The 25,501-nt window shown below is 43.6% G+C and overlaps 2 protein-coding genes across 6 annotated transcripts in view; one reads left to right on the top strand and one right to left on the bottom strand.

Annotated features, from left to right (window-relative positions):
- Positions 1-18,376, top strand: part of ncoa3 (nuclear receptor coactivator 3) — a 29,485-nt gene extending 11,109 nt beyond the window's left edge. Inside the window, exons 2-23 of one of the 5 annotated variants that reach the window (XM_084543549.1) lie at positions 3,159-3,226; positions 5,339-5,443; positions 5,652-5,812; positions 6,948-7,048; positions 7,204-7,378; positions 7,505-7,696; positions 7,774-7,860; positions 8,376-8,519; positions 9,090-9,237; positions 9,347-9,954; positions 10,089-11,077; positions 11,183-11,306; positions 11,538-11,777; positions 11,989-12,201; positions 12,380-12,497; positions 12,645-12,816; positions 13,051-13,425; positions 13,555-13,773; positions 13,885-14,122; positions 15,593-15,788; positions 15,950-16,142; positions 16,658-18,376. In XM_084543549.1, the coding sequence (XP_084399675.1) occupies positions 5,358-5,443; positions 5,652-5,812; positions 6,948-7,048; positions 7,204-7,378; positions 7,505-7,696; positions 7,774-7,860; positions 8,376-8,519; positions 9,090-9,237; positions 9,347-9,954; positions 10,089-11,077; positions 11,183-11,306; positions 11,538-11,777; positions 11,989-12,201; positions 12,380-12,497; positions 12,645-12,816; positions 13,051-13,425; positions 13,555-13,773; positions 13,885-14,122; positions 15,593-15,788; positions 15,950-16,142; positions 16,658-16,672 (4,794 nt within the window). In that variant the 5' untranslated portion in view covers positions 3,159-3,226; positions 5,339-5,357 and the 3' untranslated portion in view covers positions 16,673-18,376. Of the gene's footprint in view, positions 1-3,158; positions 3,227-5,338; positions 5,444-5,651; positions 5,813-6,947; positions 7,049-7,203; positions 7,379-7,504; positions 7,697-7,773; positions 7,861-8,375; positions 8,520-9,089; positions 9,238-9,346; positions 9,955-10,088; positions 11,078-11,182; positions 11,307-11,537; positions 11,778-11,988; positions 12,202-12,379; positions 12,498-12,644; positions 12,817-13,050; positions 13,426-13,554; positions 13,774-13,863; positions 14,123-15,592; positions 15,789-15,949; positions 16,143-16,657 lie in introns of all 5 variants that reach the window. The other 4 variants (XM_084543548.1, XM_084543547.1, XM_084543546.1 and 1 more) reach the window with 4 other exon arrangements.
- A 3,263-nt stretch (positions 18,377-21,639) lies between these two features.
- Positions 21,640-22,919, bottom strand: id1 (inhibitor of DNA binding 1, HLH protein). The gene is made up of 2 exons (XM_084542042.1): positions 22,422-22,919; positions 21,640-22,196 (listed from the first exon to the last, which is right to left on the bottom strand). Exons 1-2 carry the CDS (start codon positions 22,782-22,784, stop codon positions 22,161-22,163), a joined length of 399 nt encoding a protein of 132 aa, XP_084398168.1. The 5' UTR covers positions 22,785-22,919; the 3' UTR covers positions 21,640-22,160.
- Positions 22,920-25,501: the final 2,582 nt, after the last annotated feature.

Below are 25,501 nucleotides of genomic sequence, written 5' to 3'. Positions count from 1 at the left end.
ACTGTAATCATACTACAGGGTAGGTTCACTCCAATATCCACTGATTTGGGAGTGGTTACAATATTGTTGTTTAGTAGTCTAGACGGCACGAGGAAGCAAAATCCCTCTCAGTCAAAGAGGTTCGTAGTTGTTTGTAAAACACTCCTTCAGCTTAAAGAATATAACTCAAGAAGTACATCATGGTGAGATACATTCATCATGATGTACACATTGTATTTTAATACTGATTTAAAGTGTGCTACAGTGTGGAACAATTATTAATAAAACTATCAAATATTGACCTAATTACATGACATAAATACATAACTACAGGGTTTGGGGTATTGTTGTACTCCTGGACTTGAGCATGAGCTATAGCGCATAATGTTAATATAATGTTGGTGTTTACACTTAACTGTCAGTGTAACTTTCTGCAGTTAATAACTGTGAAGATATTATTAGTTTATTATAATCCGATAATGGGTGTTATCTTGACTTGGGTCAGCTGTTAGCTGGTCACGTTAATCTGGGCATTGGAGCAACTCACTGCCTATGGGGGTGAGGGTGCACTGTCCACAGAGCTGCTGGTGAAGCAAGCTCCTTTCTCCATAAAACATTGAAGATAGATGGCATACTGTCCTATGACCTGTGGGTGCGTCTTTTAACTGTTGCTAGATTAGCATTTTGAGCTATCCGGAGAACATAAGCACTTAACATTTGAATAGAACCTATTTAGTTGAAAGATACAATAAAATATGTATAAAGATAAACTGTAATTAAACAGCTGGTAGCACATAATTCTCTTGGCTTCTATTGCTTCTGCAGTTCTGACCAATTAGGTACGAGAACTGAAGTGGTTACATTTTACTCAAAATGCACAAATATTGTTAACAAAGAGGCAGACTATAGCCACATTTAAAAGTGTCTTAAACATTAATATCTCAGATGATTTTGGCTGAGTGTCATGAAACCACAACAGTTTCGGTTAACTCTGTGACGTTAATCCATTGTGCTGCAGAGAAACTGACTGCAGCCACAAAGTTTTGTTCAGATTATTATTTAGGCTGTCGGTTTAAATTTATTTATTATATCTGCTGTTTGATTCTTGAGTAGGTAGCACCACTGACTTATCTACTACTAGCTAAAAAGGACCATTTTGGTCTCTTCTAACCACACTCACAACACTGAAAGCAGCCTGCTAAGGTTGCAGATATGTCTGGGTACTCCTCCAAAACAGATCTGGCAGACAACTGCAGTCCACAACTTCGCTTCCTACTGCTGCATTACTGCACACTACAGAAGCCAGCATTAGACATTATGTAAGCTTCTGTTGTGCAAGATTTTAGTGTGACTTTAATATTTTAAAGCGCCATGGGACATTGAGGTCAGACTTAATAAGACTTTCTGTTTGAAATAAAAATGAGCCAAGCAAGTATTGTTAATGAACTGAGACAAAGTCAAATAATCAGCATTGATAGCAGTATGAAAACGTTTCTGAAATGTAACCAACACTAGGGCTCTGTGCAGCGTCTCCTTTCTCTTCCCCTCCCCCTCACTGTATCCCCTCCTCCTTCCTCTTTTTATTCTACTCAGTTTGCCTTGACTCCTCCTCCACCTCCTGTGGTCCATATTCATATGAGTGCTTATATCGCCCGGTCTGAATTACATTTCACTTCCAAAGGCTTCTTGTGTATGTGTTTGTAAGGCAGGACAGAAAACACAGGGATTAACAAAGTTTAACAATCCTCTAAAAAATTAATGTGAATGAGAAGCTAAGGCTCAGGGGGGAAAAATGAAATCTGTCAAATAGATCTTCCTTTTCACAGGATGATTTTCGCTCACTGTTTCTATAAATTATTGATCTGTTGTTATTAACACTTGCCACAGAATTATTAAACTGTGAGATGGCTGACAAAAAGGGAAACGCTTTTCTGTCGTTCTGTATTTAAATAATTTAGCTGCAGCATTAGCTCAGTTGCAGCTCCATGTTTAGGACTGATGTGATCAGTGGTCTGTGGTGGAGGAATACACAAACACACTCTGGCCCACGTGGCAGACTTACGACTCACATACTGCCTGTGTATGGATGTGACGATTGTGAGCTAGAATAATGAAAGATGAGAATATTTCTTGATACCATTTATTGTATTAGTTGTGAGAAGTGCATATTTTATATTTAGCCTATAATCTAGTTTGTGAAGAATTTGTGTTTAGTGTGTGTGATTATTCTCAGATTTCATGATGGAAAGAACATCGGACAGGCTTGTCTGTGGGTAGTGGGACCATGGTGCTAAAGGTCAGTGGTTTTGGGAGTAGTTTGTAGCCAAACGCTCCCAGTATTTGGCTTGGAACCTTTTTTACACTTTACTTGATAATAATTTTGACTCAAAAAAAATCATTTTCAAACAGGAAAGTTATTATGTCTCAGCGTAATATTGTTACTGCTATTGAAATAGAAAAACAGATGGGGGATGAGCTCAGTGCAACTTCTTTTGCACTGATGAAAGCATATACAAATGCTCTGATGAGAGAACGCAAAACACAAGGGTCTTCTTTACTGTGATTATGAGTGTGATTGTCAAGATTAGGAAATTTGACAGAGTGGTTACCAGCACATGTATATTTAAAAAGAAGTGCTGGGACATGTAACTAGCTCTGTCTCTTGGTGACTATAAATTGTATAGTAGTAATAGTAAATTTTGTGTTTATAAATCAAATAAATAAATTTCAATAGTTTTTGCAGGAATTTTTGAGTTTTGAGCGAAAGCAATTGTTTGTATGTTGCCTTGTTCTCTTAGTAGTGAGTTTGTTAAGCTTTGGAAAACCTGTGATGGCCAGCAGCACTTGTAGAGATGGTGTGTGTAAGAACCAGGACAACAGGGTACCAGACTGATAAACAGAATATGTAAATAGGGTGGATGAGTGGCTACATTTCCAGGAAAGGGAAGTGATGACGCAGTGGAACAGGCTGAGGGGAGGACGCAAACAGGATGCTATCTGCTGCGACTTCCTGTGCAATTTTAGAAATCAGTTTTCCCATGAATTTCTGCGAAAGAAAAACATATCGGAGTCTTTTTTTTTTAATAGGACACAAATGAATGCCACAGTCATGTTGAGACATCTAGACATTAAAGAGAGCCACAGTTTGTGACCTTCATATTTTCCTATTTTGTTTTCAGGAGATGTCGAGACATTGAAGTGCCACTAGACCCTGAATGGAGTTTGACTGGGGCTTGTTCTGGCCAAGGTGAGCGTCCTGTTTTTATAAAAAAAGTAAAAACTCACCCTCACTTGTAAACTCTACCCAGGTGGAAAATCCATTAAACATAAAGACCAGACCCTTTTATTTTTAACTATGAGATGTTATATTTCTCACTTTGGCACCTCCTGTCTGTCTACTCGATGGTTTGTGAAACAACTCATCTTGTCCCTGTGCAGGTTTCACGTTGTCAGATGAAGCTGATTCAGGTCAGTGGCATACTGCCAGGCCTGTTGAGACTCATCTGTGGTTTTGGTGGGCTGCTGCTTGAAATGTCTCGCTTTGCTCTAGAGGTTTTTACTCATTGGGTGCCTGTTTTCAGATTTCAGTCATGTCAAACTTTTAGCAACTGCAAAATGTCAACATGATTGTTACACTGAAACATATGAACATAAAAACTACAGTAGATTATGAGTCTGTCTCATGATAATGGAGTTGTTCTGCTACAGTTATATACAACAAAGAGAGCCAGAAGCATTTTTCTAAGAATATTGAATGTCCATGTTGGATTCTATTTACGTTCAGTCTGGGTTTCAGCGTAGCTACCCTGTTGTACTACCTTGCTATGGAATCCCTGCTCTCAGAAAGACTCTCAGCAGCACACAGCTCTGCTGTTTGTTTCAGGATGTGTGGCTGACTGAGGGCTGATGTCATCTTTCTCCACTGCTGCAGAGGTGAGCCTTAGGACAGAAACCAGGAAGGAAGGAAGAAAGAGAGAAGGGAGGGCAGTGAGAGTCACAGCCGGAGCACGACAGGCAGATTTAGAGAGGGGTGCTGAAACGTAGACAGACAAGAAGCATGCGATGCAGATTTATGGTGCAGAGTGTGTGTCTGAAACCTGGTGCTCTTCTAGTAGTAGTAGTAGGGGTGGTGGGTGACTGGGCTGCATGTCCTAGCCTGCAGTTGCAGAGCAGGAGTTGCATAATGGCTCCCATCCGTTCTACACTATTCCTCTCTGGAATGAGCTCACTCTTGTGTGCGCTTGTGTGTGTGCACGTACACATACACAAAGTCCAGGACAGAGTTTCAGTTGAACAATCTGGTTGTACAGCCACACGCTACAGCTTTGTGCTTGTTTCTGGGTGGGAATAGGAAAAGCAATGACCTTAGAAGCTGGCTACAGGGGTTTCCTTTAATTTGAACTCTGAGGGGTCAGACACAGGGCAATGCCAGAGCAACAAAACAAGGGCAGGGACCTCAGTACTGCTACACCCAGAGAGGGAGGGAGAGAAGGGAGGGGTTGTCTGAGGATGGTATCGAGAGCAGAAGTCAAACCCTATTGGAAGAAAGAACGGATGTAGCCTAGTATTGAGACTGCAGAGTAAAGAGAATGCGGTAAATGGATCATTCTCCCTTGTCACTGGAATACGCTGTGGAGCCTCGCCTGAATTGCTTCAATGCTCCACAAGCCTGAGCAGCTTGTGTTTTTTACTTTTGCATTCCCAGGCCGTTAGACAAAAGCTGGCTGGCTGCTGAATATGTGCCTTGCTGGGATAGTAGGTGCTAGGACTCTTTACTCTCACAGACTGTGTTATGACATGCCTGAGCATGTAAGTGTAGTGGAAATGGTTTGTGTACGCAGTGTGTATGTGTGTTGCCACTGCTAGCAGAGTGGTATCATTCTAGCGGGCAGGCTGGCTGAACGCAGGATGACCCATCTCCCCCGAGGCTGCAAATCACTACATCATCATCAGTCGCTTCTCACAGTGGAACAGATGAGATTTCACTCCCATCAAACACAGAGCAGAAACCAAGGCTGCTTTACTAACTGGATAGCCTGCCCTTATAAATCTGTGGGAATCTACCATCAATTCATTTACAGTTATTCATTCTGGGTGGACTTGGCAAAAAAAACACACAGCTAAGAGCACTTTCCAATCCACACATGGCTTTTGATTGGATCATGCCACACACACACACACACACACACACACACACACACACACACACACACACACACACACACACACACACACACACACACACACACACACGTATGAGCATATAAACCACTCTTTATTCTCTCTGATGATGTTGCACTGTCTATATGTGTGCGTGTGTATATATATATATATGTGATGTGAGGATGTGTGCTTTCAGGTGCTGATATGCGCTGAAGATGAGTGGCATAGGAGACAACTCATTGGAGCCGCTGTGCTCAGACCGCAAACGTAAACTGTCCACCTGTGACACACCAGGCTTGGGGTGAGTGCTAGAGCATCTGTTTAGTGTATTTCACATGTCAACTCCCTTTCTTTCTCCTGGCCTCACGTAAACATCCCTGTTATAAACGTGCATTTGGTTCTAATAAAACATCCAAAGGACTGGAGCCCCGTATGGCCTGCATACGGATGGGGCATGAGAAGGTGAGGTTGTCATGGCAACATGTCTAATCCCCTTGGCGCCCCGGCAGGTGTGACAAGCGTCGGAGGGAACAGGAGAGCAAGTACATCGAGGAGCTAGCTGAGCTCATCTCTGCCAACCTCTCCAACATTGACAGCTTCAACGTCAAGCCTGATAAATGTGCCATCCTCAAGGAGACCGTGAGGCAGATCAGACAAATCAAAGAGCAAGGTACCACCTCTGTTCAGATTACATCCATGCACTCCTAGACAGGCTCTTCAGGAAACATTATAATTCACCTCATCTTTATTATTTTTTTTTCTATTTTTATTTGTGAAGCAAACAGTGGACAAAGTTAGGCTTGTCAAGTGCCCTGCTGCAGGACAGATGATGCCAGTGATGAAGTGGTGTGTTTGGTTCATGGCCAGGCCGCCTCAGACCGACAGCGAGTTTGGCTGTTTGTGTCGTTGGGGGTAAATGAACACCAGTAATTGAGACCAAGCCTCGGTGGTCATGGCTCAAGGCTGTCAGTGACAGTGTCTATCTGTTAGTGCCAAACCATGCTTCTCTCTGGGAGACTAATGACACTGGAGACTCAGAAATCAGACCTTATAGAGAGTCATTCCTGTCTGTAGGCCATTTTGCAATCATTTTGCAGATATGACATGATTAAATACGCAAAGGTGGGGATATTTTCCCCCACCTGTTTTTAGCTTTGAGATTAGATCTGTGAGGAGAAGTGGGTAAGGAAGAAAGGGAGCAATCATATTGGAATCTACCCAGAGGGTCACAGCTGACTACTGCTGTTCCTGGTGTTGTGCAGCCAGGTTACCATAGTTACAGGATGGGAATGATGAAGGGCCTTTCTGTTTTCTTCTTTTCCTATCTGTTGTCTATTTAACTCACTTTTTTCAACCCCCACCCCTATATAACACATCTTTACTCACTGCTATAAGTTTTTTTTAAGTCAGTTTGGTTGAACAAGAATTTTGGTTTGAAAGTGTCTTGAATCTACTGTTACACTAATTCTCATCTTGCTTAGTGTGCTGCAAATGACCCTGCTATATAGAGTGGTATCCAACAAAGCCTCAGACACATGCTGATTTTAAAAATAGAAAGGCATGCCAACCATGCAGCCGTGACTTGTGCTGCCATCTGGTGGTCAGAAAAAGTAGTGACTCAAAGAATGGCTGTCACAGGCAGCATGATGAAGGGGCGTCCAAAAAATGTCCATTATTATATTTTGTCTGAAAACGCACACGTCAGTTGTGATATGTAATGCTCTGTGTAGTAAAACATCCATGTGCAAAATTGTAAAATTATTGTTCTCTTAGTTGGTAATATAATGTGCTTTGTATGTCTTCAGGAAAAAACCCTTGCAATGATGACGATGTCCAGAAGGCGGATGTGTCCTCCACTGGTCAAGGGGTCATTGACAAAGACCATCTCGGACCGCTGCTCTTACAGGTCAGCTTGGGGACCATCACTCAGGGCAACACCAATTAGCTGCCCTTCCATATGCTTGACCGATGCCTTGATGTCATTGCTCTTGCTGTTGATGGGAAAAAAAGTTATTTACATTGATTAGTATTTATTGTCATGTGTGCCCCTGCTCTTTCTAGGCCTTGGATGGATTTCTGTTTGTGGTTAACCGAGAGGGCAGCATTGTATTCGTGTCAGACAATGTGACTCAGTACCTGCAGTACAAGCAGGAGGAGCTGATCAACACCAGCGTGTACAACATCATCCACGATGAGGACAGAGAGGAGTTTCACAAGAATCTACCCAAGTCTAACGGTGAGATGAAAGTGCAGACTTATATTGATTCAAACTCATTCAAAATCACATGTATTGACACATATGTGCATGAACGATTGCATGCATTGTTGACAGTCTGAGCTGTTTACATTTTTCTCTATATAGCACCAAATGGAGCATCGTGGGGTGGAGAGGCACCCCGTCAGAAAAGCCACACCTTCAACTGTCGTATGCTGGTGAACTTGGTTCATGGTCAGAGTCATGGGTTGTCAGAAGAGAGGCCTGGGGTCCAGCGCTATGAGACCATGCAATGTTTCGCCCTCACACAGCCCCGGGCTATGATGGAGGAGGGAGATGGTAAGTATCACTGACTGTTCAGTTTCTCCTCCAGTGTAGTCATATGAGGACTTAACATTGCATTGCTCTCTACTCAGATTTGCAGTCGTGTATGATATGTGTGGCACGACGCATCACAGCAGTAGAGAGGACAGAGAGGTTCAGCACCCGCCATGAACTGTCTGGTAAGTGTCTACTGTGTTACATCTAATTGACCAAAGTTTTTACCCAAGTGTTGTTGTTTTTTTGTGCAGCAGAAACAAAATGTTGGCATTCCTGGGCAAATTACATAGATTACTGAATTTTAAAGAAGTATGTATGTCATTAACTCCTTAGGCTTTAACTGACTCCTTAAGACGTATAAAGCAGGTCCAGGTTTGCCGACTCACAACAGTCCCACAGCCTGATAACACTTCAAACATTGTGGGAAAACTTTGCAATCAATGTCTCCTCTGAGCAATAGAGGATATGAAAATTAAGCTTGGAATTTCAACTGCCCACATTTTCATTAGAAAATGTCATTAAGAGAAACTGTAGAGGTCAAGACAAGCTCTGGAAGACCAAGTAGGCTATCGGATAAAACTGCATGTCTGTCTGGCGAGAAGGACTGAAATGAAACTTAAGCATTATCTAAAGCCCTTTTGTTCCCCTTTATCACCCATCATCATTTGTTTCATACTAACTGCATCTTCTATTTTAGGTAAACTGATTGAAATTGAACAGCAGAGCACTCTTCACACCACTATGCGTCCCGGCTGGGAGGACCTGGTGAGACGCTGCATGCAGATGTTCCTCAATCGAAGCGAGGGACAACCGTGGTCCTACAAACGCCACTATCAAGATGGTATGTAGTTCTGCACCTCCAACCAACTAGCCTCTCTTGTCAAACAGAGAATGATATTTGTGCTGACCTATATTAATGGTCCTACTGGGGAGCAGTACTAAACCACAGCAGATTCTGCCAATCCCTGAGCTGTGCATTGCTTAGTGTATTGTCATGTAAGCATGTAGTTAGAAAGTCATCAGTAGTCAGTAGCCTCCAGTCCTCAGACATGACCTTTGGAAAGCTGTCAGTGCTTTTCAAAGTTGTTTAGCAATAAAAACTTTCCACTGTTGTTTACTGGTACATTTATTGCAGAGCAGCTGCAGACATTCATAATTGTAAGAGCTGGTGACTTGTATCCTGAAACATAAACGGCAAATCAGTCATGCCAGCAGATCACTTTGCAAAAAGGGTAAATGGTAAAGAAGGAGCAATAGATGAAGAGCTGCTTATGGCATGTACTTGTTATGTTTTAAATTTCCATATGTTATTCTACATTGCTGTCATCAATACTGATACTATGCATTCTTTGTTCATAGTTGGCAATTTTGGGCGTCATTCATTTCTTTAACTTCTTTTATTCTGCTCCAGCTTTTCATAATGGCCATGCAGAGACGCCACTCTACCGCTTCTCACTCTCTGATGGCACCCCAGTCACAGCCCAAACAAGGAGTGACCTCTGTAGGAATCCCAACACAAATGAACCACACTCTTTCCTGTCTACACACTTGCTACAAAGGTGCAAATACCTGAAAAGTTCTAAACTACTTAATAATATGATTTTTAGAGCTTAGAGAATCTTTGTTCTTTATTAAATGGATTTTACTCATTTTATTTTTTACTTGTAGGGATCACAATGGTTATCGTGGGAACCAGGCTGGGGGCATGAGGCCTCAAAACATGGGCATGAACAACCCCAACCAACAGATGAATATGGGGCCAGGGGGAGGCATTGGCATGAACAGGGGCTATGGTATGGCTGAACAGGGCAACATACCACAGAGAGGAGTACCTCAATACGCTGCAGGAGGTCGCATGAATCAAATGAATCCCATGCACCAGATGAATCCCGTGCATCAAATGAATCCCGTGCATCAGATGAATCAAATGAATTCCATGCATCAGATGAGCAACATGGGTCAGATGAATCAGATGAATCAAATGAATTCCATGCATCCAATGAACTCCCCCATGAACTCAGTGAATCAAATGGGGTCCATGAACCAGCTGAATCAGATGAGCCACCACGGAATGCATCAGCAGCCGCAGCACCATCAGCAGCAGATGGGTCAGTTCCATGGAGCTGGAAGTGGACCTGGAGGTGGAGGGTATGGGATGGGAATGACCAGCCCTCCCCAGGCCAGTCCAGGGATTAACGGTCCTCCACATAATGTCATGAGTTCACCCAGAGTTCGAGGAAGCCCCAAGACAGGTGCCAGCCCCTTCTCTCCTGGAGGTACTAACCAAACTTCTTTCAAACTTAAGAACTATCAGTAACATTTAATTTAAGGAGGTTAGTTTGTTGTGGATAACCACGACTATTTAAATCATGTGTTTTGTTCACTTCACCTCTGGTTGTCTCCTTTGCAGGTATGAACTCTCCAATGAACTCCACTCATGCTAGTAACTCTGGAGGTGGAGGTACCACTTTCTCCAGCAGCTCGTTGAATGCTCTCCAAGCCATCAGTGAAGGAGTGGGCAATCCAATGCCCTCCCCACTCACCTCTCCTCCTCCTCATAAACCTGACAGCTCCCCAAGCATCAACTCCACCAATCAGACGGCAGGTGGACCCTGTAAACCAGGCCTACCGGCCTACTCCGACTCTAAGAGCCCAGGCAGTTCACTAGGGGCTGGTGGAGAGCAGCAGTCTCAGCAGCAGTCTCAGCAGCACCCAAACACACCCACCAGTGAGGGCCCTCCTGACAAGCCAGACAGCCAAGCCAGCGGAGAGGCAGTTCTTGGTGGGGGAGAATCCAACCGTCGCGTCCCTGACAAGTCCCACAAGAAGCTGCTGCAGCTCCTCACCTCCCCTACAGATGAGCTGGTGCCACCTAATCACACGACAAACTCTGGGCCCAGCTCCACCCCTGAGGCTAAAGATGGAACTGCTGGAGTCACCAGTCCTTCCTCCTCAACGGGAGTGTCCTCTTCCACAAGTGGGAATCACGGTGCTTTGTCGTCCTGTGGTGGCACAGGGCATTTAGCAAGCCAGTCACTGCAAGAGAAGCACAAGATCCTCCATAAACTCTTACAGAATGGTAACACACCTGATGAAGTGGCTCGCATTACAGCTGAAGCCACGGGGAAGAGCAGCTTGGATGCAGGAGCACCAGAGCCGGGGCCTGCCACCACTGGAGGAGTAAGGGGATCGGAATCTAAGCAGGAGCAGCACAGCCCTAAGAAGGAGAAACCTCACGCCCTTCTTCACTACCTCCTCAATAAAGATGATTCTAAAGAAAGCGGTGATATTAAGCCAAAGCTAGAGGATATGGATGGGAGAGGAGCCCAGGGTGCAGGGGTCACCAGCTCTGACCCCCACTGCATGGACAGCAAGGTCAAGATGGAGCCGTCAGATGAGGTAGGACTTTTATTCCAAACCTCTCCTGTGTGCATTTTTGTAGATAGATTTTAAAATATCCAGCCAGACATTGTTTTTGATCATCTTGTTTTTTTGATGGCTCAGACGGAGACCCTGGAGACCATTCTGGGTGTCCCGAGGAACAGCTCTGTTTTCTTCCCTGAACCAGACTCCAGAGCAGGGAAAGAAGTTGGAAACAAACAGGGGAATGTTCCTGACAGTTTACACGGTATGTCAGTTAGTATAACCAAGTGTGTCATATAAATGCTAAACATGCTTGGTATAGAAAATGACAGAAGAGTATGATTAGTTAAGACACTGAAGTAATACTAGCTATGTGGCATCTCAAATGTATTTTTAAATCATCCACTGTATCACATTGGGATCCTCTCCAGTCAGTGGCAGTGACAGTGATGTAGATGTGTCGAGGTTTATTAAACCTATAATTGTGTTGTTTCAGATGGGGAGAGAGTTCCCATGCTTCAAGGTCAGCGTGGTGCCTATCAAAGAGCCTTGTCCATGGATGCCAAGCCCATGTGTGGAGAGGGACCGGTAGGAGGTGGACTGGCGACAAGAAGGAATGCTCCCTGTCCCACATTGGTCAAACAAGAGAACATAGATGTTCCTATTCGACCTGGAGCTATGCCCAATGGCTTTTCTGGAGGCATGGGTGTGTGTCCACCACGGGGCAATCCAACAAGTAACTTAAACACTTACACACTTACACCAAGCATTCTGTTTTAGTCATGATGTGCACAGAATAGACAGCATGGAAACATCAGTTTTTGCAGTACTACTTACTTCAGTTAACTCACCATCTTTGAAAGTGCTGATATGTAGGGAGCTGCACTGACTGTGTTGCTGAACACATTTATTAAACACTTAATGTTCATGGTTCTTGTGTTGTTCAGGATCTGTGGGCAGAGGTATGGGTATACATCAACGCCCACCCATGGCAGGGCCAGGGGAATGGGGAATACCGAGGTCTAGTGGCAGCCCTGTGGCTGGACCAGGACACCCAGGCATGGGTCGCTCTGGTCCGATGGGAGGACCCATGATCAGCCGATCCAACAGTGCACCTGGGAACTCCAGATCCATGCTGCAACAACAGCTTATGGATATGGGTAGGAGTCTGTTGTGACTTGTAAATGTATAACTCAGTCATGTTTTATGATTGAACATAATTTATGTGTGGTTCAATAAAGTGGTATAAATATCTCGATTAAAATAATCTTTGAATTGACTGGTGGACAGTTTGACTAATTGTTTCTGATCATACATTACCCATCATCACCTGTGTAGGTACCAATGAAGCCAATATGAGGATGAGCCCTTTTGGTGGACATGGACCCCCACCTCAGTCCCCCTCCTGGCCAGACTCTGCCATGGGAATGGACAGGCCACAGGGTAACACAAACAGGTAAACCTTTTACCAGCCGTATAATTTCTGATTCCTCAAACTTGGGAGACTTCAAGCTGAATTCTGATGCTAACACTATACAAGTCTGTGACTGCAGTCTTTTTTTTCTTGACGTCCCTTAACACTTGGTTTCCTTTGTTGGATTAGGGACCAGTTTGCACACCCTCTGGATGAGCTGCTGGGGCCCCTGGCCAATAGCGAGGGCCCGAGTGACGAACGGGCCCTTCTGGACCAGCTTGACTCTCTGCTCAACACTGCTGATGTCATCGCTCTGCAGGAAATAGACCGAGCCCTAGGCATCCCTGAAATAGTAGGCCAGGTATAAGACATAATTCAGAATACATTTTGCTTTACATACACCCATTACCAGTGTTGGGACCACTTCACTTTTAGCTTAGCATTAAATGTTCTTTAGCTCACAAAGGTTTGATACTTTTGGTTTTGTAGTATGTGTATACTGTACTTTGGCATTAAATACCTGCAGCCAGCTTTGGTGTACTCAGTTTGCAAAGCTTACTTCATCTACTAACATGACAACGTCTTCTTACACCAGTCCCCAGGCCACCAGCAGGGCAAGGATCAAGGCCAGGGCCCACCATCAGAGCCTTTCCCAGGGATGGACTCCTCCATCGGAACGGACCAAAAATCCATGTATGGCCAAGGCTACCCTGGACCCCCGGGGCCCCCGGGGCCCCCGGGGCCACCTTCCATGGGAATGCAACCCGGTTATGGCAGCAACACCATGCAAGGCCAGGCTCCTGGAGGCTTCAACCCCATGATGAATCAGATGGGCCAGACGGGGAGCTTCCCTGGCATGGCCGGCATGGGGGGTATGGGCAACCCTCGCGCAAACATGACAAGACCTCGCATGATGACTGCCACCAAGCCTCTTCGACTGCAACTACAGCAGAGACTACAAGGACAGCAGGTGATCATACACACACACACAGATTTATTGTAAAATTGAAAATAGAACAGGACACCCTGTTCCTCAGAAGTGTCTATATCATCAAACTCTGCAGACAATAAACTGTCTCTATGTGGTCTTTCCTGGCAGTTTATGAACCAAACTCGACAAGGCATAAAGATGGAAAACACCTCTGGAGGGAACCCGGCCATGCGTCCAGGCATGCAGCCCGGCATGCAGCCCGGCATGCAACCCGGCATGCAGCCCGGCATGCAGCCCGGCATGCAACCCGGCATGCAGCCCGGCATGCAACCCGGCATGCAGCCCGGCATGCAGCCCGGCATGCAGTCTGCAGGCATGAGTGGTCAGGTATATAATCGGCACTTTACTTATGAAGTTGTCTACATTCCTTTTTAAGAGCCCCTTTTAATAAAGGTGTTGTATTGCGTTATTCTGCAGCCTGGTTTTTTGAATGCCCAGATGATGGCTCAGCGCAGCAGGGAGATGATGACCATGCAGATGAGGAGACAGCGGATGATGATGCTTATGCAGCAGCAGCAGCAGCAGCAACAGCAGCAGCAGCAGCAGGGTCAGGGGCCAGCAGGAGCCTTTAGCCCTCCTCCCAATGTCACCGCTCCAGGCGGCATGGACAGCCCGATGGGAGGGCCTCCCATGAATCAACCAGGACAACAGGGGTTCAACTATGGAGGTAACTATGGTGAGTTAACTGAGACAGATTTAGCAGTCTGTATGGGCCTGTTCAGACTTTGCGTTAAGATCCAATTTGGGCGATCCAGTCACGTAAAAAAAAAGACGGGTGAACACCCCCAGGACGCATTGAGAGATCCGATCTCTGACCACATTTGGAGGTGTTCTGGGACATATTTGTCTGCATTCCTTTAGTAGTGTGAACTCAACAGTGGTGCTCCTGCATCAGCAGCATTTTGACTCATTCTTTCAGAAAAAAACACATGACTGCTATTATAAATGATCACCTAAAAGGAAAAACCAAGTGATGTTCATTATTAATGGGAGTCTTTTAAAATATTCTGACCATGTAGTTGTTAACTAACTAAAAGTAAGAATTCACAAATGAAAGTATTTAATAATTATTGATTCGGTCATATTGATGTATAAGGAACCGTGTGTGGTTAAGTATTTCCTCATTTAGCGATGTCTTTACTTCCCTTTATTCCCAGAGGTTACGGTGTGTATTGAAACTTCTAAGGTTGGACTTATAATCATGAGTTTTTTATCTAACTAACATCAGGGTGGAGATCAACTTAATGTGTGTACTAAAGTCATGACGCACACACATAAAACAGTGCTGTTCTCTGTTCAGGATCCTTTAGAGACATCAGCGGTTAAAATATTCTACTGTGCCCCAGATGATGTCAGTTTTTTTGCATATAGAGCGCAGAACTAAGATCGGATATGGAGAAGCATGTTTAATGCCAGGTCTCAACACATGTACCTAAAGCTGGTCACTTGCGAACAGATCACCCAAATCTGATCTTAATGCAAGGTCTGAACAAGCCCTATGATTTCCACCTGGATGACTCTTATCTGTTAGTCTGGCTTTCGCCAGACTAAGTTCAATCTTTTAAGACTGAACATTAGTCTGGGGAGTCTGCCATGTAATTTCTACTGCACAAGAGGCGTGATCAACGGGCATAGTTCAAATGACTCTGTACGCAATTGGATAGTCATTCACCAATCAGACCATCGATCCGGGTGACGTACTTTGCAGAGCGACGCGAAACTCCAGGCAGGAAACGTGTCAACAAACGTGGATGGTTTGTAGGATTGATCAGCGGTCTGCAGAAGCAGCAATGGCAGAAAGTTTCTGTTCCGTTTTCAAAGAAAACACTTGCCTTTGAAATCTTTTAAAACAGCAGCGACAGCGGCGTCGACGGATAGCTGTGCTCTGGTGGCTGCCATGTTTCATGTAAACAACAAGCTGCTTGCCGACTTTACCGTCGCTTCTCTGACGTCATCGTTTTGAACCCACCAATAGCGCGCCAGGCGGATAAGCCCGTTTGTGATTGGCTCCAGAAAAAGTGGATCGGCTGCAGGAGAAGTGAATGTGTGGGTTTCCAGACTGATCTGCAGGGCGGAAAAGAAACCGCTGTCAGATCAGGCTGGCGAAAGCCAGACTACTTACCTGTGACTCCTTTTGCTGAATTAGCAGGAATGAGCCAGCAGGGGGACCCATCATTCATGGCGCCAGGAAGTAGCCCACCAGGAAATATGATGCAAGGAAGAATGGGAGGTCCTCCACAGACCACCATGATGCCAGGGATGCAGGGAAATCCACAGGGCGGGCACATGTACCCATCTGGAGACATGAAAGGCTGGCCACAGGGTGGCATGCCGCGTAACAAGTATGTGGTATCAGGCTTCCTTTAGCAAAATATTATCATTGCTTGGCTTTATTACGAGTTCAATAACCATTATAGCACTGCATTAGGAAAGACTCATCCCTCTGTGATCATTCTTAAAGTAAAGTTGTGGTATGTGACTCATGTGAATTCTGGTTTTCCAGCTCCTATCCCCCGCAACAGTTCCCGCAGCAGGGCAACCAGGGCCAGTTTGGACCCATGATGATGAACAACTCCATGGGTGGACCAGTCAGTGGGTCTGGTGCAGGCCAGATGGCTCAAATACCAGGACAGGTTCAGGGCCAAATGAGCATGAACCCTATGACAATGGGCAGAATACCAATGGGACCTGATCAGGTAGACACATAGTGGCCTTACATGAGGTTCAGCTGATGTTTTACAGCGCTGTTGAATACAGTAGGGGAAATAAGTTACTCATGAACAAAGACACATGGTCTATCACTCTAGTAGAGAAGTTCGCATGTATTTTTGACTAGACATTGGTATTAACTTCTGAAGTTCACACAAAGAAAACACAATAATAGGTATTTAACACTTTACGGTTTTTAGTGCATTCCTCGAGACGGATAGTGTTTAAATCTTCAAGATTCAGTGGGGGCTCCAGTTCAGCAACTTTCAACATTGACGGTGTCCTTTTAAACTCTTAAACTCCCTTTTGGATCATTCCAAACTCGGCTTTAATGACATCAGCTAGTGTCGTTACATGTAATGTTACGATTTCTTTATCTGTGTGAATTTCTGGAGTCATCTTATCTCCCCAACTGTATAAATGTTAGATATTTAAGAACTATCTGGAGCCAGCTCCAGTTACAACATTTAGCCGGGTTTTTCTATCTGTTTGTCTATCTCAGCAGAAGTATTGCTGAGGACCTGTGGCTGACTGCAGACTCTGGACCCTTTCGGTAATGGCAGAGCCGACCGGACCAGGAAAGGAGCTGGACACACACAAACACACGCTGACTGTTCGAGTCCTCCAGCATAAAATGTGACTCAGAAATGTGACTCGGCACAGTACACTGTTTGCCCTCCAGAAAGTAGGGCTACAAGGACAACTTGTGTAAGGTTTCATCCTGAGCTGAAGCCTTGCACGCATACACATCCAAAAAAACTGTGTGCACGTGTTTGTGTGCGTTCAGGCGACAGATGTGAAACTCCGAGGCAGTATTTAGCGGCACGGCCAGGCTACAGAACTGGACTACGGTACAACTGGCTGTGGCTGCACTTTACCTGGAGGCTTCTGCGTGGAACAAAGATTGATGCAATATTTCTTCATCATTACAGCCTTACTAGAGATTCGATGCCTTGGCAACAGTGGGTTTCTTTTTGTCTTTTCTTACCCCTAGGATGCCCTTCGTTCTTAAGTCATGGGAAGCTATAAGCACACAGTTTACTATGTTATGCAGATTGGAGCAATAACTCTCACCTCTATGCTTTAGACTATAACTGAGCATCATAATCCCTGTCATAAGCAAACAAATGGTACTGCAGTATTAGATGTTTCAAATGTCCTCTGTGAATATGAATTGTAAATATTCTACAAAATATATCAAACATGCTTTTTAAAGGCCCATTCTTGCACAGAGTATGAGACCTGCTTGTATTTTTGTGTCCCATAGGTCAATACTGATTTGGTTGATTTTCTTTTTTCTTTTCTTTTTTTTTTAATGCTTTTGCAAATGTTGCAGTTTGATTTTCTGTTCCTTTGTTTGTCATTTTCTGAATGCGTTTTAATTTTTCCAAAAAGTTATGTGTTTCATGTTTTAGCAAGGCACTTTTACTTCTGACGAGTATCTGACGCGTTGAAGGTTTGAGCTTTGACGCCATCAGACGTTTTATTGAAAGGTAGGAAAGGTGAATTCTGACGGAACAGGACGCAAAGACGCCGACCACGTAGAATGATAGGATTGATAGCAGGTGGGAACACGGATTCCTCAGCTCAACAACAAGCCTGGTCCCTGCAGTGTTCTCCCACCAGCTCTATCTGTCAAGTGTATTTTTATTCACACCATGTTCTTTTGACTGTTATCAACTTGCTGAATCTACCTTTTCAACATGCGCAATCCAAAGATATTTTTCCACACCTGTGTATAGTTTCTGAGGCTTCTGGTGTACATTTGTATGACATGTGTTATATTATTCTCATGGTAAATGGGTACATATCATGGATGGTTCTGGACATGGAATAGGTTGTTCCACAGTGGGAGGCTGTCGGTGCAGCATGAAGAGGACTGGAAACACTCAACCCTCAAGCAGAACGTTTTTACATTCAGACAAAAAAAAAGCATGTTTTGCTGTGATAGAGACATACCAATGGAATGAAATCCACTCTAAGACATATCAATATTTCATCTATTTTTCAGGAAACGACTTCATTTTATGTCCAGACTTTGTTACTTCCTGAAAAAGGAACTTTGTCAAGTTTGGATGAAGTGCAAAAAGAGGCAAGAGATGATTTGGTTTGTTTTGTTTTCTCTTTGTTTTGGAGCTGAGATAAGCTGTCATTTTACAGGATGTATATTACAGAATTTTTCTGTTGATATTGATGTAAATACAAATTTCTATTTAAACAATCCCGACTCCGGTTCTGCCATTATGTTCCGAATATCATTGCAATGCCTCTGTGCAATTTACTCCAATATGGAGTTTCCAATGTGGAGACGGTAGATAGCAGCCAGTATAGTGCCTTCACAAAATAATGACTTTAATGGAACAAAACCGCCAAGCTGCTGTCAGCTTACTGGAATAAAACAAATGAAGAAATGAGACATTCCCATTTTTTCCATCTCATATCCAGTCAGTAATGCTACCTTGCTTTGATTTTCATTTTTATAGCTTACTTTGTGTTGTGAAACAATCAACTTCAAGACTTCATAAAACCATACAGAGAGATGCACTAAATTCTCAACAAGTGTAAACACAGGCAGTAGTGCAGTTGAATAAGCAGAATAGAGAGCCTGTCCATTATGTCATCTACGGCATTATTAGATTGATAATACTGATCATCATGGTGGAGTGTTTTAACCATTAGAGGAAAGTAACTGAGTACATTTACTTAAGTATTCCCATTTTATGCAGCTGCATACCTGCATGCAGCTGCAAACCTGAAATATTCTGCTCTTAAAATGAAGATTTTACACAATGGATGACACAAAAAGCTTTGAAAATGTAACAATTTCTTAAAGGTTTCCAAACGCCTTCTTAATAACAACAGTGGGTAGTTAGGGTCTCAGATGTCTATAAGTTTTTAACAGCTTCAACAAATTTTTACGATTATTTTCCCCTCTGATGTGGTTTCATTTCAATAAATGTTCAAATGATCCAATAGCTCCTAAAAAACAGATTTAATCGTTTATCTGATGTCTCAGTTTATAAAACTCTACATAAAGTAGTTGAAACTAGCTCCACCTGCAGCAGCTACAACAGTATCACGCTGTTACACACACTGAGGCTTCACTACGAATAATAACAGTCAGAGGGACCAAACCACTACTATTATACTTTAACGAAATCTTTCTGCTTATACGTATATATTATTTGCTCAACTGATACTTACTGAACTAACAATGTGAAGATTTCTTCCAACACCAGTTTTAACTACTTCATACACTGTGCAGTCATTTAACTCCAGTGGTTCACAAAGGTCAGGGTCACCAGATGATAAATGGAGTTACGACAAAGTACTGCTGCAGATTATTATTATTTTATTATTATTATTATTTTTAATGTAGAGAAGCTTTTGATCTCCGACTCTCATTTCAGTTAAACTATTAAAGAAGTTCAGATGGAAAGGAGTCTTTGGTTGAACTGCTAATAACACGACACAAAAGCACAACTGGAAGCAGTACATTTTTAATCAGGAGAAAAACTAGTCACTGTTGCTGTAAAACACATGTAGTAGAATAAAAAGTGCTACTGTAGGTTTCCAAATGAAGTGCAGACAATTTACAACTTTTTTATTGAATACAGTGCTACAGTAAATACTAGTTACTAGTCCTAGTTACCCACACAACATTTGGCTGGAAATGTCAGAGGAATGTTTAAACCTGCTATAAATACTGTAGAATATTTGAATCCGTAACAATTCAGCATACGTTTAACAAAAGGTGGTATGTTATTGTTTTATATCTGTGTAAAATCCATCGGTTGAATGGCAGTTAAACATAAAAGTGAAGGAAGTACCAGCATGAAACTTCTGTGCAAAAATTCTCAAGTCAAGAACAAGTACTTCAAAGTTGTACTTCAATACACTAGGCTACTTAAGTACTAAATGTTAGTAGGTCAGTCATAGCCGCAGGTTTTTAATGTCACCAGAGGAGGTCGCTGTTGTCTTCTAATGTCTCATTCTTTGTCACAAGAGGGAAACTTCAGTCTTTTTAATGCCTGCAATTCATTTCATGTTCGCAGGAGGGCGCTAACGACCACAGAGAGAGTTGAAGAAGGGGACGTGAGGTTTGATTCACGTTTATAGACAGGGATTAAAATAATAATAATTTTGACTGAAGTAAATATAAAATCCGCGTGGCAGTTTTAATTCTATTTAAATGTAATATAATATTAACTACAGATTTACTGTGAACAGAACAATGACCTGGTTTCCACCACAGCTCAGTCACACTCCATAAAGAGCATTTGTATGCGCCTTGTAGATCATTACGATTTATTAACTATTGAGAGGGGAAATAGAATGAATGGTTTTGAATATCAAGGAATTAGTACGTGTTCAATAATTGTGTTCAGTGATCGCATACACTTCTCTAATGGCTCGAGCAATGTAGGTTTCCTTTTATAAGAAGTGTATATATTAATAGCAAACTTAAGGCATATGACTGTACTGTGGGAATCTCTACCCGAGACTAACTCTCTCTCTCTCTCTCTCTCCGTCTTGGCGTGGTTCCCGGCCCATCTGCGGCCTGGCCCATGGATTACTGTTTGTTAATGTTTCAATCAGCTGTGTGTTGAGGAATGTGGAGCTATTTAACCTGAACTTCCCCAGGTGTGCCGAGGCGCCGCTCAGTCTGGGCCCCGCCGCCCTCCCCTGCCCTTGGCACAAAGCTATCACACAAACACAATCATCACACACTGGCCACGCCGGGGCTGCAGCTGTGCGCATCGCACCGCAGGGAAATGGGAAAAACATTGCACCAGGGAGACAGAATAAATCTTATAACGAATCGCCTCGCCAAAGCCATTTTAACCCCTGCGATGCCGGGAGAGACTTTAAAAAACTGCTGATTTACACGATGACATATTGAAACACCAGGTTTAAATGGACGTTTTATGAAGTGAAACAAGCCTTTTGTGTTTATTTTTTTCTTTCTTTCCATATAAACCATAAATAATTTCGCTGCCATTGAATTTGTTAAACACATGTGGAGGATAAACTTAATAGAATACATTTGTGATGACTGTGAGAATTGTATTTGTAGATATCTATAGACGATTTTAAGTGAGACTTCCCCTTGTAATGAGATACCTTAATGACCAATAGAGAGGAGGCAAATTACCAATTTAACTGGCTTTGAGCCATTATGTTTACCACCAGCTTTAGTTTTGTGTAACCTGAATGACTTAACAGCTTCTTGTAGGTGTAGCACTTTTTACTGGCAATCAGCTAAACACTGGGAACTCAAGATAAGATGTTCTGATGAATATGAGTGAGCCTGTTTTTAATCTAAAGGATAATAAGACCAACCACAGGAGTGTTATTTTTCACAACTATAATTCTAGGAAAGAAATCAACACTGAACAGCCCCTGGCACATGATGTGATACACATCTTGCTCCCACACACACACACACACACACACACACAGTGACACGTGACACAGAAGAAGTCTTGTTCAAAAATAATTGTCTTGTTTTAATAAAAACACCAATAAAGTACATTGTAAGAAAACAATATCTTCACATACTGTGGCATTGTAATATACAATACAGTTTGTCGCTCAGGAATCTGAGAAAAATAACTTTTTTTAAAAATTGTACAAAATGTTTAATTCTCTATATGGTTAAGATACAAAGAGTGTAACAGACACATAAGCTTTCTTGAGATACTCTACAAGCAACAAGCGATGCTGGTTGCACTGAACGTGTCTTGGTCCCCCCGGCTAACCCAGTCTATGTCTTGACACCGCCGGTCTTCTTCTTATCTCATGGCCCTCGGATGAATCGAGAGCCGTGAGTGACGGAGACACTCGCTGCCGGACGATGTCCACACAACGGTATATTTTCTAGCATTTTGGGAGTTTGAAACGTCCCTACACAGTTCAAGGTTTTAATTGCTGATGTGGTCGAGACGTCACATCATGTAGCCTTGTTCGTTCTTCGCGGTGCTCGCTGCGGGGTGATGGGGCTCTTAACGGCACATAATCCTGTCATCTGAGCATCCACTCTGAGGGGAGAGAAAAGTCGGTTGATTAGTACATGTGGGTTTCATGGATACAAGGCAGTTACAATCTAACCTGTGCGCAAAAGGAGCTTTTACGCACGGACTTGGCAACTTTGCGCACGCCTACTGACATTCAGAAACTTAATGTATTTCAGTGGCACATGCAACCATGTGGGACACTGGGCTATTCTCATATTTATTCTGCAGCATGTGTGACAAGATATTTACCTCAACTGCGATGCTGGCGATCTCTGCGTTCAGAGTGGTCAGCGGGGTGCGGGGGACGCCGCCGACGGAGTGTTGACGGCTCTTCTCCGGCTCGTCCAGCTCGACCTGCAGGTCCCAGATGTAGTCGATGACGTGCTGCAGAATCTCCACCTTGCTCGCCTTCTTGTTGGTGGGCAGAGTGGGCACGAGCTCCTTCAGCTTGCTGTAGCAGCTGTTCATGTCCTGGAGGAAGACGCTCATCTGCTCGTCCAGCAGCGGGATCTTGCATTTGGAGATGGCCAGGCTCTGCTCGGACAGGCAGCGCACCATGTCCTCGCCGCCGACCTTGCTCTTCAAGGCGCAGGTAGATCCGACAACCTTCATCTTGATTAGTGTATGGTGTGTAGCTTCCAAAGAAGAAAAAAAAGTAGTTGCAGCAAAGAGGCTTGTCCTCCTCTCAGAGATGATAGCAATACAATGTTGACAGTTCACAACATCCACATGGGCAAACCTCCTCGGCTTTATAATTCTGCTGAAGTCGGGGGCGTGTCCGAATCGTCCTGTTTGAAGGCGGCGGGCCAATGAGAGGGCTGCATTTGTTTTGAGGAGGCGGGCCAAAACCTCGCTCTCGGCCAATGACTGCGTTCGGCTGGTTATCGGGATTTACAATCTGTTTGAGGGATGGCGTTACAAATGGAAACAAATGTGTGTCTTTTATGGGTAATATGTGGGAATCCAGCTGTCCATGGCTTGGGGACTCTGCAGGTGTAGATTGCCTGGGGACAGTCAAGGGGTGGTGAATGCTTGGGTATGTGCTGTGAGAATGTGTGTGGGATGGGACAGGATGAATAGGATGAATGGCTAATGATAATTAGGATACCACAGTGCCCTAGATTTGCCTTTCACCATTGTCGATGGCGCTGCAGATGTGGATGACAATGGTACAGTAAAGTTAGAGAATTAAATACACAAGAGTAGCCAAAGGCTTCTGGGGAAAAGATTCACTTAAAACCAACTTTAATCAGTTCGAGATAAAGTTTGTTTTGAACAAACCTTTACGTGAACTGATTGAATTTGATCATTTACTTGAGAGCATTGTTTGACGGCAGATTGTTGACTGATTGGGAAAACTGCGCAGTCATTCATGCTCGATATAATCTGCACTGCTGAGGCTGAAAGCGTTCTTTATGCTCACAAACTTGATTTCTCTCGAAGCACAGAGTCTCTTTTTTTCCTGGCTCTTAATGCTGAAGGAAGCCCAGTGTGAGCAGCAGCAGCAGCAGCAGCAGCTTTCACGGATTCCTTCACATGTTTCTGCAGTGTGTGCTCACATCGCATCGCTCCGCTCTGAATCTTCCCCCCAGATTGTCCAAACAAGCCCGAGCAGACTGGCAGGCGCCAGCGCGGTGACGTCACCCATTCATCCGAGCCTTGACGCCTGTCAGCCTGGCGCCGCTCGGGCGGTCTCCATGGAGACGTCAAACAAGAGGGCTCGCACTCCGCACTCCTCCATTCACCTGCGTGGCGAGCGGAGCCCTGAGAACAAACCGGCTCCGGAGCTTTGTCGTCCATTTATCACCTTAAAGCAGCGGGATGAGATTACCGCCCAGCGCACCTGCAGAGCAAAGCGCAGTCGGCCGGTTAACAGCCCAGCTACAAAGGAGGAAGGCTCGTCATTATGCTGCTGCTGCTGCTGCCGCATTTTAACACTGAACAACAGTTGCATTCCTCCAAACAACCACTTTCACTCTGTGTGTCCCCGTGGTTACTATAAAACTTTCTTCTTCTTTTTCAGTGCTTTGGTGCACTTTGATTTATTTGCAGAAACTCAGTTAATGGTCACAGATATTCTTCCAAACTTATGTTTAGTCTCATGCATCACAATCATTCAGGTTATATCCTCCAAAGATGCTTTTTCATGCAGTAAACATGTATTTTTATACTTTTTCACAACTTTCTATATTTTTCTGACTTTAGTTCCACTTGACCCTTTTTTTCTAAAACTAGTCCACCATAATCTTGCAACCGAGCGTTGAGTAAAACTGTAGGGGTGCAGCAGTATCAAAATAATGATGATAATAATAATAAGCGAAACAATGCCACATGTATTTTGTTGTTATACAGTATAGTATTGCAGGAATTTTGTTATTGATCGACTCAAATGAATTAAGTAATAGTAAAGTTGCAAAAACAACTTTCTTAAAGTTAACTTTTACTCTATGACATAACTGCTTTATATATCATGTTTATAAATGCTCATATTAAAAATGTTTGCAACATATAATGGTTTATAAATGCAAACTTTCTTATGCTTTGGTGCAAATTTGGTTTTGCATCAAGTTTTATAAACTTTTTTTCCCTTGTCCTTGGACTTTAATATATATACTATATAACTGTGTATTGGCACAGATGTTGTACCGTACCAAAGATAACGTCAGTCATGCTGTAACAAAGTTAACTACCACCGGCTGTTTCTTCTAGCTGTTGCAGCAGTAGCCTGTAAAAAGTTTTTTTAAAACTTTCTTTTTTTTCTTCCTTTTTCTTTTTTTTCCTTTTTTTTTTTTTTGCCCTCTGTCCTAGGTCGCAGCTGACAGGGCGGAGGGAAGGCCGGGTGGGCAGAACAATGGGAGTGCGGTGCAGGGATTGTGGGAGAGAATCTAGGCTGGAGCCACAGTGTCTGGAGCGCCCCTCCACTCCCCTCATCCAGCTTTTGTTCAGCTGCAAAAGCTATCAGCACTTCCTACTGACACCAACAATAACTCCACACAGCTGGGCCCTTTTTAGCCTGTTTACAGCACATCAAGGCAAGGGGAGAGAGAAGACAGAGGGAAGAGGCAGAGGAGGGGAATGAAAAGTGAAACATATTAGCTCCTGATTTAAACTGACAGAATGGTAGTGCCCTGTCTTCTCAGCTCCCCTTCAATCCTTCATCGCTGACACAGAATTCATTTCCCTGGGGACTTTTTATATATGAGCTGATTATCACTTAGCGTTTTATTTCTGCAACAGGCTACTGTTTGTGTCGGTGCCGTTGCAATATACACACATCCATCAAAAGGCAGAAAAGCAACAGTTGTATTTTTTTGAGGACATTGTGTATC

Source organism: Chelon labrosus (assembly GCF_963514085.1).
Source record: "Chelon labrosus genome assembly, chromosome: 4".
NCBI lineage: Eukaryota > Metazoa > Chordata > Actinopteri > Mugiliformes > Mugilidae > Chelon > Chelon labrosus.
The sequence above is the reverse complement of the archived record's forward strand: the minus strand, read 5'-3'. Positions and strand labels throughout refer to the sequence as shown.